The sequence below is a fragment of the Aspergillus saccharolyticus genome (assembly GCF_003184585.1).
Source record: "Aspergillus saccharolyticus JOP 1030-1 unplaced genomic scaffold BP01scaffold_11, whole genome shotgun sequence".
In the NCBI taxonomy this organism is placed as follows: Eukaryota; Fungi; Ascomycota; class Eurotiomycetes; order Eurotiales; family Aspergillaceae; genus Aspergillus; species Aspergillus saccharolyticus.
In genome coordinates this window covers 611211-623863 of record NW_020290621.1, presented here as the reverse complement: position 1 = coordinate 623863, position 12653 = coordinate 611211, and the positions used below count along the sequence as shown (strand labels likewise).

General features: G+C 51.0%; 6 protein-coding genes across 6 annotated transcripts; 3 read left to right on the top strand and 3 right to left on the bottom strand.

The window, feature by feature from the left end:
- Window positions 1-115: 115 nt before the first annotated feature.
- BP01DRAFT_27658 (uncharacterized protein) lies at window positions 116-934 on the top strand. The gene has a single exon (XM_025571415.1). The coding sequence runs from the start codon at window positions 342-344 to the stop codon at window positions 840-842; it is 501 nt and encodes a 166-aa protein (XP_025432276.1). The 5' UTR covers window positions 116-341; the 3' UTR covers window positions 843-934.
- On the top strand, window positions 935-1857 carry BP01DRAFT_27657 (uncharacterized protein). The gene has a single exon (XM_025571414.1). It carries the CDS (start codon window positions 1027-1029, stop codon window positions 1780-1782), a length of 756 nt encoding a protein of 251 aa, XP_025432275.1. The 5' UTR covers window positions 935-1026; the 3' UTR covers window positions 1783-1857.
- A 103-nt stretch (window positions 1858-1960) lies between these two features.
- BP01DRAFT_415293 (carbon-nitrogen hydrolase family protein) lies at window positions 1961-3440 on the top strand. Its single transcript, XM_025579128.1, has 4 exons — window positions 1961-2121; window positions 2221-2309; window positions 2374-2831; window positions 2956-3440. The coding sequence occupies exons 1-4, from the start codon at window positions 2077-2079 to the stop codon at window positions 3300-3302; spliced, it is 939 nt and encodes a 312-aa protein (XP_025432274.1). The 5' UTR covers window positions 1961-2076; the 3' UTR covers window positions 3303-3440.
- Window positions 3441-3671: 231 nt separating this feature from the next.
- On the bottom strand, window positions 3672-4796 carry BP01DRAFT_391116 (uncharacterized protein). The gene is made up of 2 exons (XM_025578053.1): window positions 4498-4796; window positions 3672-4448 (listed from the first exon to the last, which is right to left on the bottom strand). Exon 2 carries the CDS (start codon window positions 4445-4447, stop codon window positions 3887-3889), a length of 561 nt encoding a protein of 186 aa, XP_025432273.1. The 5' UTR covers window position 4448; window positions 4498-4796; the 3' UTR covers window positions 3672-3886.
- A 584-nt stretch (window positions 4797-5380) lies between these two features.
- On the bottom strand, window positions 5381-8446 carry BP01DRAFT_355931 (dynamin-like GTPase vpsA). Its single transcript, XM_025574820.1, has 8 exons — window positions 8263-8446; window positions 8115-8184; window positions 7950-8044; window positions 7127-7877; window positions 6434-7075; window positions 6130-6385; window positions 5995-6079; window positions 5381-5944 (listed from the first exon to the last, which is right to left on the bottom strand). The coding sequence occupies exons 1-8, from the start codon at window positions 8283-8285 to the stop codon at window positions 5776-5778; spliced, it is 2091 nt and encodes a 696-aa protein (XP_025432272.1). The 5' UTR covers window positions 8286-8446; the 3' UTR covers window positions 5381-5775.
- Window positions 8447-8734: 288 nt separating this feature from the next.
- Window positions 8735-11065, bottom strand: BP01DRAFT_355930 (H(+)-transporting V1 sector ATPase subunit A). The gene is made up of 5 exons (XM_025574819.1): window positions 10923-11065; window positions 10734-10818; window positions 10004-10671; window positions 9046-9942; window positions 8735-8993 (listed from the first exon to the last, which is right to left on the bottom strand). Exons 1-5 carry the CDS (start codon window positions 11028-11030, stop codon window positions 8937-8939), a joined length of 1815 nt encoding a protein of 604 aa, XP_025432271.1. The 5' UTR covers window positions 11031-11065; the 3' UTR covers window positions 8735-8936.
- Between the last annotated feature and the right edge of the window lie 1588 nt (window positions 11066-12653).

Sequence of the window (12653 nt, the reverse complement as noted above, 5' to 3'; positions counted from 1 at the left end):
GCTTCTTTTTCGTTATCGCGATAACCACTGCTCTATTAGTTTCTACTGTAGTTTCTTCATGTCTTGGTTACCTCGAGATTCTTCAGTCCGACTCTTTGACTCGGTCTCGTGATAATCACACACGGTTAGGTCTTGTGAGACTCTCCGTGTACTACAACTTCGTTGCGACCGGTCGCTCAACCCAGGTTACATTCTTCAGCAGACTCGGAGTAGATGGAAATATACATCTCTCACAAAGCTGACGACTGTTCTTGGAATCAGAGCGCCGATTCGCAATCGAAAGTACTTTGATCAGTTTCAATCAGTCTGTGACTTTGTGAGACTGGACTTCGACGGAATGGATGTTGCCAGCACGTTATCGAGCCCTCTGCGCCGATTCAAGCAACGAAGGAAAGCCAGATGAGACGATGAGGCAAAACTGCACATCATTCAAACCAATTGCTGCTACAACAAATCAATACTTTTGTAACTCTTCCGCCGAGGATTCGAATGCTGGCGGTTCAGTCGCTGGCGTTCGGGAGAGTGCGCGGCGCGACCAACATGTGAGCTGCTTGAGAGGGGGAGGAGCAATGGCAGTCCAGGCACTGCTCGACTCGGGACGATGCTGCAAGAAAGAGATTTTTCCGCGCTACATGAATGGGCCAGATGTCAGGTTGGATGCTCGTGAATTCTCCCATGATAGCACCTCTCAGCAACTGAGTAAGGATGATCACTCAACACGGCATTCATCAGCTCTGTTTGCCTTCAACAAGAAGCCCGGCAGATCCTGTGTCTTGTCGCCAATTTTGCGTATCCGACTATGGCCAGTTCCTCAAGGGTCAGCTCGATCTTTCCAATTCTAAGTATCCAATATACATCGTGCGCGACCATTATTCAACACCATACATTGAAATGTTTGTCTCTTTTGCCGAACAAGCGGACGAGTCAGGGCGATGCTAAGCAAGCCATCACCTTCGGCTGGCCAAGAACAACGACTCGAAAACTGGGTATGGCCTTTACTGTCTTTCCGACCGGGACTGTCCCGACATGGTCAGCACAGAAGGTGAGCGCCTGGACCGTGTATCTCAAATCGGACTGCATCTGTTCCAGCATGAGCTGCGCAGTGTCTCGACGGACATTCTGCGACACCTCGCATTGCACTGTGTCTATGGTTTGAGAAGTTTTCTTCTCGTCCACGGCAAGCGGATTTTGGGGGTGCTCCGCCAGGAGCTAGACAAGCTTGTCAGCAAGCACGTCCTTACTGTGGAGCAAGCAGCAGTCCTTCGGCATGGCGTTGTGCCTACTATCAATTCGGGGTTTCCGCAGCTGAGCGACTTAATCGATAAGCAAAGTCGGGCTCTGATAAACGAGGACAAGTATATCATCAAGCCGGTCCGGAGCGGTCGAGGAGACGGCATTCTCCTTGGCAGGGAGCTGTCCGTGTCTGAGTGGGAAAATCTCTTGCTTGACCTTCGCGACCCTGCGCTTGCACCAGGTCGAACCGTGTATAACATTCAGCCGCTGATCGACCAGCCATTGCTTGAGCTGCTTGATCATCGCGGGGAGGTGCAACTCAGTCCTCTTGTGGGCTCATGTCACTTGGCTAATGGCAGCTTCAAAGGTCTCGATTTTTGGAGAGCTGACGGTAAGAAGATCTATAATCTCAACAGGGGGGCGGTTGGATGCTGGGGGTGGTTGCGCGTCCGTATAGACGGAGTTCACGAGATTCTCCTGCTGAATGGATTAGTTTATGACCTGGCGGGCGGGTATTTCTTCCTTGTCTCAATGTTCCTAGCCACATGAGAAGCATACAAGAGCATGGTAGTCATATCATTGCACAATTCGGGTAACAACATGGTGAATTCACGTCTTATCATGTTGTGTAAAGAGCGTTGTTGAGCAAAGAAAGAGTTACATAAACGCACCCCGCTCTTATCGGAGTGACTCCAACGCGGGGAACTCGACGACTCCACTGTTCAGTGTCCACACGGCACCTCATAACCACTGTTAGATGGTCTCCTTTCTGTCGCATTTGCCTCCGTACAAGTTTCTGCAATCCTCGCCGTACTCCCAAGCACACACCCTCATCAGTCTACAATGGCACCCATCCACCGCGTAGCCGTCATCCAATGGAACATCCAAGTACGTCATCCTCTTACCTCCGTATATCGGTCACGTGAATCGATCCAAGAGGCCGCAGAGAATAAGCATCACACCGCAAGCCACTAACCAAACAACCAGGACCTGGCCATCGAGGAGAACCACCGCAAAGCATGTGATTATATTCGCGAAGCCGCAGCACAGGGTGCCGAGCTCGCCGTTCTCCCAGAGTACGGGACTTCCCCCACCCCCCGAACTGAAGCCCAACTCAAGACCAACTAACCATGACAATAGATACCACTTGAATGGCTGGGCCCCGTCCGATCCCCTCTGGCTCACCCACGCCGCCTCCACCCACAAATACCTGCAAGCATACCAATCCCTCGCCCGGACCCTCCACATCTGCATCGTCCCCGGCACGATCGTCGAGCGCCACGATTTGGCGCCCGCTACCACATCCACCCCGCGGGCAGCGAAAGCCGAAGAAGCCGCGGCAGACACGAAGGATTATCTGCTGTACAACACCGCCTACTTTATCTCCCATGATGGGCGCATCCTCGGCCACTATCGCAAGAAGAACATCTGGCATCCCGAGCGCGAGTATCTGACGTCATCCGGGGAGGAGCCGCACGAGGCCTTCGACACCCCGCTGGGCAAGGTGGGGTTACTCATTTGTTGGGATCTGGCGTTTCCGGAGGCGTTCAGGGAGTTGATTGCTCAGGGGGTGGAGGTGGTGATTGTGCCGACTTTTTGTGAGTACGCCCTTTATGCTTCTTTTTGAATAGGGAGTGGGGGAAAGGTTGTTGCGTTGTGCACTCCACTGTACTTGCAGCAGGGGATATGATCTCGACCGACTTGGCTAATATTCTGAGATAGGGAGCCGCTACGACGCCTCGCCCGCCATGCTCAAACACAACCCCGCCTCGGAGAAACTGTTCCTCGAGACGACGCTCACGGCCCGCTGCTTCGAGAATACCTGCGGGATCATCTTCACCAATGTGGCGCGCGGTCAGGACCCCGACGATAAGTTCATGGGGCTGTCGCGGGTGGTGCTGCCGGTCGTGGGGCCGGTGGGGCAGATGGGCGATGAGGAAGGGGTGTTGGTGGTGGATATGGATCTGGGGCTGGTGCGCATCGCCGAGGAGAATTATAAGGTCCGCGAGGATATGGAGCGCGAGGGGTGGCATTATACGTATCGGCATTCGGCAGGGGGAAAGCAGTGATTGTTCTTGTTTCGGGCTGGTTGGGGTGGTTACTCCTAGACAGGAGTTTTGACTTGTATAGTTTGTTGGATTTGACTTCCTATGTATGTAGCTCCTAGAACTTAGTAAATATCAAGAAACAAATAAAATAGAGATATCGTCCAATGCCTCAAGTTGGATCCCACCAATAAGTAACAGTTTTCATGAGTGTCAAAAGTTTTTGTATTGTTATCAAAGCAGAAGGACTGCAAAAGGAAAACAAGTAGATGCTCGAATCTGCTCAGAAGCATGAATGGCTATGCGTACCCCGCGACATGGCAGGAGCCATAACCATCCATAGCAACGGTATTCGACAAATACAACTTAAGTTCCACCTGAAAACACCAAAACCAGAAATCGGAGAACCAAAAGAATCATCCAGTCCGACTAACACTCCAACAACTGTACGACTATGCATTCCGTATGACAGGATAGGAGCCATGGTCCAACAGCCGTCCACCTCCTCGCCCAACGCCGAGAACTCCTGAGCAAATGCCATCATGCCATGCAATAAAGCACATAAAAGTCAGGTCCAGTTGATAGTGGACTTGACAGAACTGAGTAGCTCAGTGGTTTCCTTGACGGCATAGATCACAGACGTGATAACCACAAAGACAGGCCGGCACGTCTGCGGTGGACAGCACAGATATCTCGAGCACCTCAAAAACAGCATCCTCAGGCCATTCAACGAGAACAAAACTGTCTTCGATATCATCAGTGACCAAGGCTTCGACATCAGATTCACCTTCACTGTCCGTGTCGGTCACCATTTCAGTGATGTCCAGTTCACTGACTTCCACTTCAGCGTCATTGCTGACATCAGTGTCAACTTCGAGACCAGTCTCAGCGTCGAAGTAAGAGTCGCTGTCAGTGTCGGTCCCCACCTCATACTGCTCGTACTCAGAGTGGGCAGAGGAGGCGATCAAGAACGGTGGCTCAACAGGGAGATTTGTCGCTGTTTCAACAGGGGCCAGGTCTTCGGGACGCATGGAGTCGTCCTGCTCCGGCTGCTGTGCAGCTCGCTCAGCGTCCTCGGAAATGGACATCTGAGGCTTATTCGTGTCCTCCCCGTGCGCCACATCATTGGTGCGCAAGCAATCACGAACAGGATCGAAGGGAAGACCCATTCTGGAGAACGTCAGATTCTGTTGTGAAGTCATAAAAGGAACTGGCTTACTTGGCTCGAGGATCGAGTGTGAAAGTGAGGTGTGGTGAGGTGGAAGTTTAGATAAGGCGAAGGTTGAAGCAATTGAGAGGTACAGTTTTGGAAGGTGTAAGATGGAGAGTCGGCAGGAGGTGAGACAAAGTAAGGTGAGGTGGAATTCTATATGAGGTGAAGGTTGAAGCGAGTGAGAGGTGAAAAGGATTGGAATGATGTAAGACGGATAGTTCGTGGGAGATGCCAGAGGAAGAGGGAGTAAGAGATACTCAATGAGAGAGGGCGGTGAGACGAGGACTAGAAAGACTCGAGAAAAGAGGGTGGGTTGGAAAAGAATAGAGAGGAGAGAGAGGAATAGAGAGAGAGAGAAACTAGGGAAGCATAAGAGAGGCCAGAGACAGGCTTGCGATCTCTGCCCACGTGTTTTATTTCACTTCACATTATCACACCACCTGATAAGAATTCACTTTCAGGCTGTAGGCTAAATAATAATTACTTGATTATTGCTATCTTTGATGGATGTGATTCTTACATCAGGTCTATATAATCATACAGTTCTGTGGTGGTGTGGTGGTGATAACCATAGGTACGGAGTACTACCACTTAATATATTTTAGATTCCCGGGCAGAGCGGCTATTGGCCACGCGAGCTGCACTAGACATGCCGGGAGGTGGGGAAGAATTCAGCCATGTTTCCGCTTAGCATCACGCTAATCCTCTTTCAACATCCATTTGAGCTGGCCGGGCCCTTTTGTTCTCTCCCCCCCTTCTTTCGGGCACATCACGTGTGCACGGAAAGGGTCTTAGCCTGCTGAGATAATGTGTGCTGTGATGTATTGAACTTGCAGATACTCCATTATAGAGGAAAGCAGTGGAAAGCATTGTAAGTCAGTTCACTATCTGCTGTTTATTACTCAATGAACACTTTTCCTTCCGCTATCAGCTGCACTCAGCCACAACAACTGCTACCCATACAGGACGAGCGTGCTTAGTCTAAGCCCAGCTACATCACGGAAACATGCCCCGAGTTACTGTACATTGCAACGGCTAATCTGCAAAAAATCTCAATTCTAAGCAAGCCGCAATCATCCGCAGTCATTAGGCGATACAAGTTCGTCAAATCTTGGCAACCATTCCTCCATGCCATGGCCGGGAACCCTCGCATCAGAAAAAAATATAAACATAAGGCGTGATCAACTCCGTGGACTGAAGCCCCCCCAAGAGAGACTGGCTACCAGAACAACAGAAAGCAACCGGGCGTATAGATTCTAAAATCCATCATCCAACTCTGGAAAATCACTGCACCTGGCTGACGATCTCGCTGGCCCGAGAAAGGCTCTCCACCATTTGCTGGCACTCCTTGCGCCGACGGATGGTGTAATCACTCTCCTTCAGAAGCTCGTCCAGCTCGTTATTGCGGTACATCATCTCCAGAAGCTCGCGCTGCATCTCGTCCTTGGTGAATCTAATTCGGTGTTAGCAAAGCTTTCATGCCGTGCTGGGACTCAGACTTACTGAACAAGGGTGTACATAATCGCCTTGGGAACCATGTCAATCATAGTGCGCTTAACAATGTTGAAGTATGATGTGATGAGCAGCTCTGTTGGATGTGAGTAACTGTTCTGTGTGAGACAATAAGCAAGCACTTACTGATAACTTCAACCTCGCTGCTCTCCCGCTCGGACAGGGCTGCGGAGGCCTTCAAGGTAGGCGGCGGCGGCTCCATAGCTGCCATCTTCTTCTTGTTTTTCGAGGCCCAAAAGCTGCCAAAGAATCCGGAGCTACCAGTATCGGTAGGAGTCTCGACAGAGGGGCTGTTAGCCCGCGGAGGAAGAGGCTTGCCCGTCTTGGGGTCCACTTGCGTGGGCTTGCTTGCGAGTTGACGTTCGTTGACGATGGCCATGGCCTGTTTGGTCAGCAACGCTCAAGTTATGGGAATTTGTGCACAACTTACGCGGTGTCCATTCAAGAAATCAGGATGCCCAGTGTTGATGTAAACCGTCTCCATGGCGATGAGATCGCGGACGAGCTTGTTAGTGGGTTCCATACACTTCTTGAAGAATCCGATGACCACGGCATGGAACTTCTCCTTGAGCATGGGATATCTCCGGAAGAGCTGCTTGTTCAGAAGCTGACCCAGAATACGGACGAGTTCGTCATAGACCAGAGAGATACACTTCAAGCTAGGATCCTCCAGACGCTTGATCTGCTGTTTCACGATCAGTTCGAAAGCAGTTGTACCAACGAAGAGGGCCGGTGAAGATCCAGAAGAGTTGTAAAGGATGGTCCGGATGTCAATGTCTTTCACCTGATCAAAGGGATCGACTGCCTTCACTCCGTTGGAGTAGAGCTCGTGGAACACAAAGCTGATACGGGCACCGCCGGACAATTCAATGCTAGACAACTCGGTGTTGTTACCCTCCAGCACAGTACGGTACTCATTACTGAATTCAGTGATAATGTTCAGCACGATATTGGCGCTGTTACCGAGCATCGAGTCACCCAGCTGAGAAAGTTCGGAGGAGTATTTCTGGAGGGAGGACGAAATGCGAGCCTTGATGTCGGGAAGCGTTTGCTTGATGTGCATCATGAGGATCTGTAACATAATTAGCGCACGCACAGTTTATCCTAGGGGACCTATGCACACCAGATTCAACTTCCTAGCGAGGTACGGCGTTCCACAGTATGATGACTTGTTGCGATAGGCCTTGTGATTCTCGAAGAAGTTCTTCTCGTTCTCCAGGGCATAAGCGATAGGTCGTTTGTTCTCAATGTCACGCTGGCCACGGTTGACCACCGGCACATAACCCAAGCGCAAGGGAATAATCCTGCCCGCAAGAATATCCACGACATCGGTACCCTCGTCCATCAGGTCCACCTTGGTCAGAACACCGATAGTACGCTGACCCTCAGGATCCACCTCACGTGCCAATTTCAAACCATCCGAGTTGGCGAGATCCTGGTTGGCGGAAGTGACAGCGAGAATGATAGCGTTGGGCTTGCTGATATACTTCATGACCATGTCCCGAATCTGTTTCTCAATGTCCTTAGGCTGGTCACCCACGGGCACCTTGGTCAGACCGGGCAAGTCGACCAGCGTCAGGGTTAGGACATTCGGCGAGTAGATGCGGAGGTTGATCGGGGCGGGCGAGATACCGGCGTTGCGACCAACTTTCTGTTCGGTCTCGCGCACGATCTCATCGCGGATCTTGTTGAAGTCGTAGAACTTTTGGCCGGGAATGTGCAAGAACTCGCCATATTCATCCAGGTTCGCCTCCTTGTCCGTTCCTTCCAACGCTTCTTCCTTTACGCCATTGGTTTGTGTATTGGTAGCGGGCTTGTTGATCAGTTGCAAGATAAGGGGCCTGCGAGTGACAATTCCGGATCCACGGGGGAGGCTAGGGGGAAGCAGCGTGGACAATCAGCTAATGCGACAGGGGTTGAGATGGGCGACAGCAAGGGTTACTCACAAATCGCGACCAACAATATTCTCCAAGACTGAACTCTTTCCGCTAGACTGCGACCCGACGACAGCGATTTGAGGCAGGTCGATGGGATTGTGAACCTAAAGAGAACAAGCGGTGTCAGTTTGCGGAGGGGCCGCAGAAGAGCTCCACGCAACAGGAATCACTTACTCCGACGGTAGCGAAGACATCCTGCAGCTTGTTGACCAGGGAGATCAAGCTGGGATCGTTGACATTTATCCTGTGCGACCAGCGGGGTCAATCATTCAAATCATCATATGAGAGCACGAGGGCCTAAAGGGGAGGGGGAGTTGCGCACGAGTAGCCAGTTGGGCTTGCCATGGCTGGCGATGGTAATTAGAGAATCGCTCCAAAAGAGAATAGAAGCTCGATGTTATTAGTATGTAGCAGCTAAGGGTGTGAAAGATATTTATCAAAGAATGCCTGTGAGGCGTAGCAGCTGTGGGGGGTGGTGGGTTTGGGGGGGTAAGTCGAAGGGGAAGAGTGTCGGAGTGATCGAAGGCGGCGGCGGCGGCGGCGGGAAGTGCCAAGTGTAGCCTTTCGCTTCAGCCCCCGATGAGTGAGATAAAGATCCATACAACAAACTACAAAGCCCCAGGAGCATAAAGAACGATGCTCTCGATGACGATGAATTGCAGACTCTTGACGATCAATTATTGGTCTTGACTGTCACAGTACATATCCAGTATACTCTACCAAAGTGTCACAATGCAAAGCCACGAATTCAACAACAGGCCGCGTCATGTGCTTCTAGCCACCCAAACGGGCTAAACAATGATGCTGCCTGACCACTGACACTGAAGAGCTCAAATCTATCTCTGTTGGGCAACAAGCATATTCTAGAACTTTCAGAAGAAAACCAGTGTCAATAACTACAGATAATGGGAATTTGCTATGCTACAAAGCTCTCGAAATTCAATGGAAAGAAACGACGACACGAAACTCGGATCACTGCCGGGCATGCTAATAGCTTTACTCGTCCGACACCGAAGCGAAGCGCTCCGACATGCTTTGGAGAATTCTCTCATACTAGGAGAGGATTAGAGAGGCACTCATGTTCAAGTGGATGGATCAAACTCACCTTGTCAGACACTTCCGCCTCATTGTCTGGCACTTCGAACTTCATGTTCCGCAGTGAGGTTTGAATATCACTCGTGGCGTCGCGCACCTTGGCCCAGTTCTGACCCTGGGCGACAGCTTTCTGCGCCTCATCATGGTAGCCCATGAAAGCCTTCATCATGTACTCAGTCTTCCAGAGTGGGCAGAACTGATCGTAGTCACTGTAACCGTTCTGCTGCAGGAAATCATCCTTGACCATGGCTGCCACATCCAGGGTGATCTTATCCGAGTCACCCAAAGCCGCCTTACCGACCAACTGCACCACCTGGTCCAAGTCTTCCGACTTGGTCAGGAGCTCCCGAATCTGGTCACGCAGACGAGGGAACTCAGGGTGGTGCTTCTCATAATACCGGTCCAGAACCGTCGTATACTTGCTATAAGAGATCGACGTGTTGATCGAAGGGAAGTGCTTGCGTTGAGCCAGCTTCTTGTCCAGACCCCAGAAGACCTGGACGATACCAAGAGTGCTGCTAGTAACAGGGTCGGAGAAATCACCACCCGGAGGGCTGACGGCACCAACAATACTGACACTGCCGGTTCTCTCGGGGCTTCCGAGAGCGATACTCCGTCCGGCACGCTCATAGAAGGAGGCAAGCTTAGCACCAAGATAAGCAGGGAAACCCTGGTCAGCAGGCATTTCTCCCAAACGACCGGAGATTTCACGCAGAGCCTCAGCCCAACGAGAACTGGAATCTGCCATCATAGCTACGTTTTTTCCCTGGTCACGGAAGTATTCAGCGATCGTGATACCGGTGTAGATAGAAGCTTCACGGGCGGCGACGGGCATGTTAGAGGTGTTAGCGATCAGACAAGTACGCTTCATGATGGGCTCTTTGCGGCCGTCGATGTCGATGGATAGCTACGATAAAACATAAGTTAGTAACAAGCGAAGAGGCCTTGCGGGCGGCAGAATGACAAACCTCGGGGAAATCCATCAGGACTTCAGCCATCTCGTTACCACGCTCACCACAACCCACGTAGACGATGATATCACTGTTAGAGAATTTGGACACACTCTGCGAGATGACAGTCTTTCCGCATCCGAAAGCACCAGGAATGCAGACGGTACCACCCTGGACACTGGGGAAAAGAGAGTCCAAGACTCTCTGGCCAACGATGAACGGAGAGTCAGAAGCCAGCTTCTCGTTCACTGGTCTTGGCACACGGACGGGCCAGGTGTGCATCATGCTGTGCTCGGTCTTCACGCCATTGAACTCGATTTCCAGCAGTTTCTCATCAACCGTGTAGCTGCCGGCCTCCGCGATCCGGGTAATTGTACCCCTCGCGCGGGGAGGAAGAATGATTTTGTGGTCGTTCACCAAGCTGTTCTCGAAAACGGTACCCCAGATATCACCGCCAGTGATGTGATCGCCGACCTTGTATTTTCCAGGCTTGAAGTCCCATTTCTTCTTACGGTCCAGGGCGTTGACCGCGATACCACGGGGAATGTAGATGCCCTCGGATTGCTCAGAGATATCTTTCAGGGGGCGCTGGATACCGTCGTAGATTGTTTCCATCAGACCAGGGCCAAGCTCGACCGATAGAGGCTTGCCAGTGCGCAGGACAGGATCGCCAACCGTCAAACCAGCTGAAGGCAGGAATTGTTAGAAATCGGGGGCGGTGGGAAGCGGGATATGGGTGGTGCTGTACCGGTTTCTTCGTAGACCTGAATGGTGGCCTTATCTCCATCGATACGAATGACTTCTCCGACAAGCATGTCATGGCCGACTCGACACTAAGAGCTTGTCAGATTTGAAAGCGATAGGGCGGGGTGTATAGATGATTGTCGAATCCACCGTGCACTGGTATGGGGTACGAGGAGCTGCGGGGAGAACTTACCAACTCGTACATAGCACAACCGATCATATGCTCGGCCACGACAACGGGTCCGGATACGGAGAAGACGGAACCTTGTTGGTTCTCTCCATCAGAAGCGGAGGGAGCCATCTTGTGAGAGGGCGGATCGGGGATGGAGATGGTGGAAGAAGAGGGGGAACGGTGGATGGGAGGGAGGGGAGATGAGGAGCCGTTGTCACTGCAGGATGATGAAGTGGGCGACACGGGGAGCGGTGGCAGTTCAAGCTGCTGCTGGTGGCCTTCTAGCTCAGGCGGTGATGACGACCTCGAACCAACAACGCCCAACGGCTCTGCTTTCTGGTTGGCAATCAAGTCCAGCAACGAGGGTCGTGTGCGAAGACGAGGCACTCCTAAGCCTAGCATTCGATTCTTATGATTTTTATCGCTACCATAGTCTTATTTGAACGGGCTTTATGACAATTCTTAACTCCAAGCTCGCCTAAGGCGATCTGAGGCGGTGTTGCGTGTTTACTCAGCCGCTTTTGGAGAGAGCACGGGCTAAACTAGTTTACCCACCAGTCAACTTTATGGTGATGGGCATCCCAGCCCACGCTCGTGCTTCGTCAACAATCATCGATCCTTACAGTTTAACCTGAGATAGATAATGGTAACAACAGACAGGGTACAGGAAGAAAGTTATCTAGTTTGTGGTTTGCCATATGCGTCTATCCTGCCGAAATGTCTGACCCCTCTTCAAGCGATTTGAATGTAGATTGATCTACTATTCTTGCCCGTTTAGAGTCCAATCTAAACTTCTCGCGAGAGAGAATTCTCATTACCACTACAAAAGGTACAGGTTAAGAAACATATTGAAAATAATAATCATTTGGTTTTGAGATACATGAATGGAAGACCATTTCCTCGATAGGCAGATCAAATCCTCCCATCAAATGTCTGAATTGTCATGATTCATCATTCATGAGGCCAGATACTCTGGGCTTGAAAAGAAACGAAGTTTTACTTCTGTAGGCATAGGTTAGGTCTTATCACAATCATAAATAGAGAAGTCAACATACGCCGCACTGCTTGCAAGTGCACGAGTTGCCGCAAGTGCAGCTGCTCGGTCCACTGCATCCGCAGGTGTTTCCGGAACCGCAATCACAACCCATTTTGCTCGATTGGTGGATGCTCAGAGTATATAATGGTATAAAGGTCGATCTGAATGAATGATCGGCGGGTTTGACTTCAGCGTTTGTGATGGAATGAGAACCTTGGAGGCCAGGAAACCATCTCAATATGTATTGGTTGGTGCCGTGGCTTGAATCATGATGAGGTCAGGTCAGTTGACGGCTTATGTCATGGATGGAAGGAAACTGACTTAAGACAAAGACCCGAGTCAACCCGCACGGATCATGAATCGCATGTGTAGTTGGGACACAGATTCGGCTATAATGTCCGATTGGTGGCGGTTGAATCGGGGCAAAGTACCTGGCTTGCTATAAACTTCTACTGGGGTTACCTGGTTCTCACGAGCCCAAGCCCGGGGTTCAAACATGCAGTGGCGGCGGCCTGGAGTCTCACATAGCATCATCGGCTTGTGCAGGATTGCAGCATTCAATCATAGATTAGGCTCAGTCCAGCTGTTCTCTGTACGGACTGTTCCGTAGTAAGACTGTGATGGAGAATCTTGTGATAATTTCAGGTAATATTATAAGCCGTAAGTCAACACCGTTTAACGTCGTGGATAGTTATTCAATGAAAATAGCTATGACA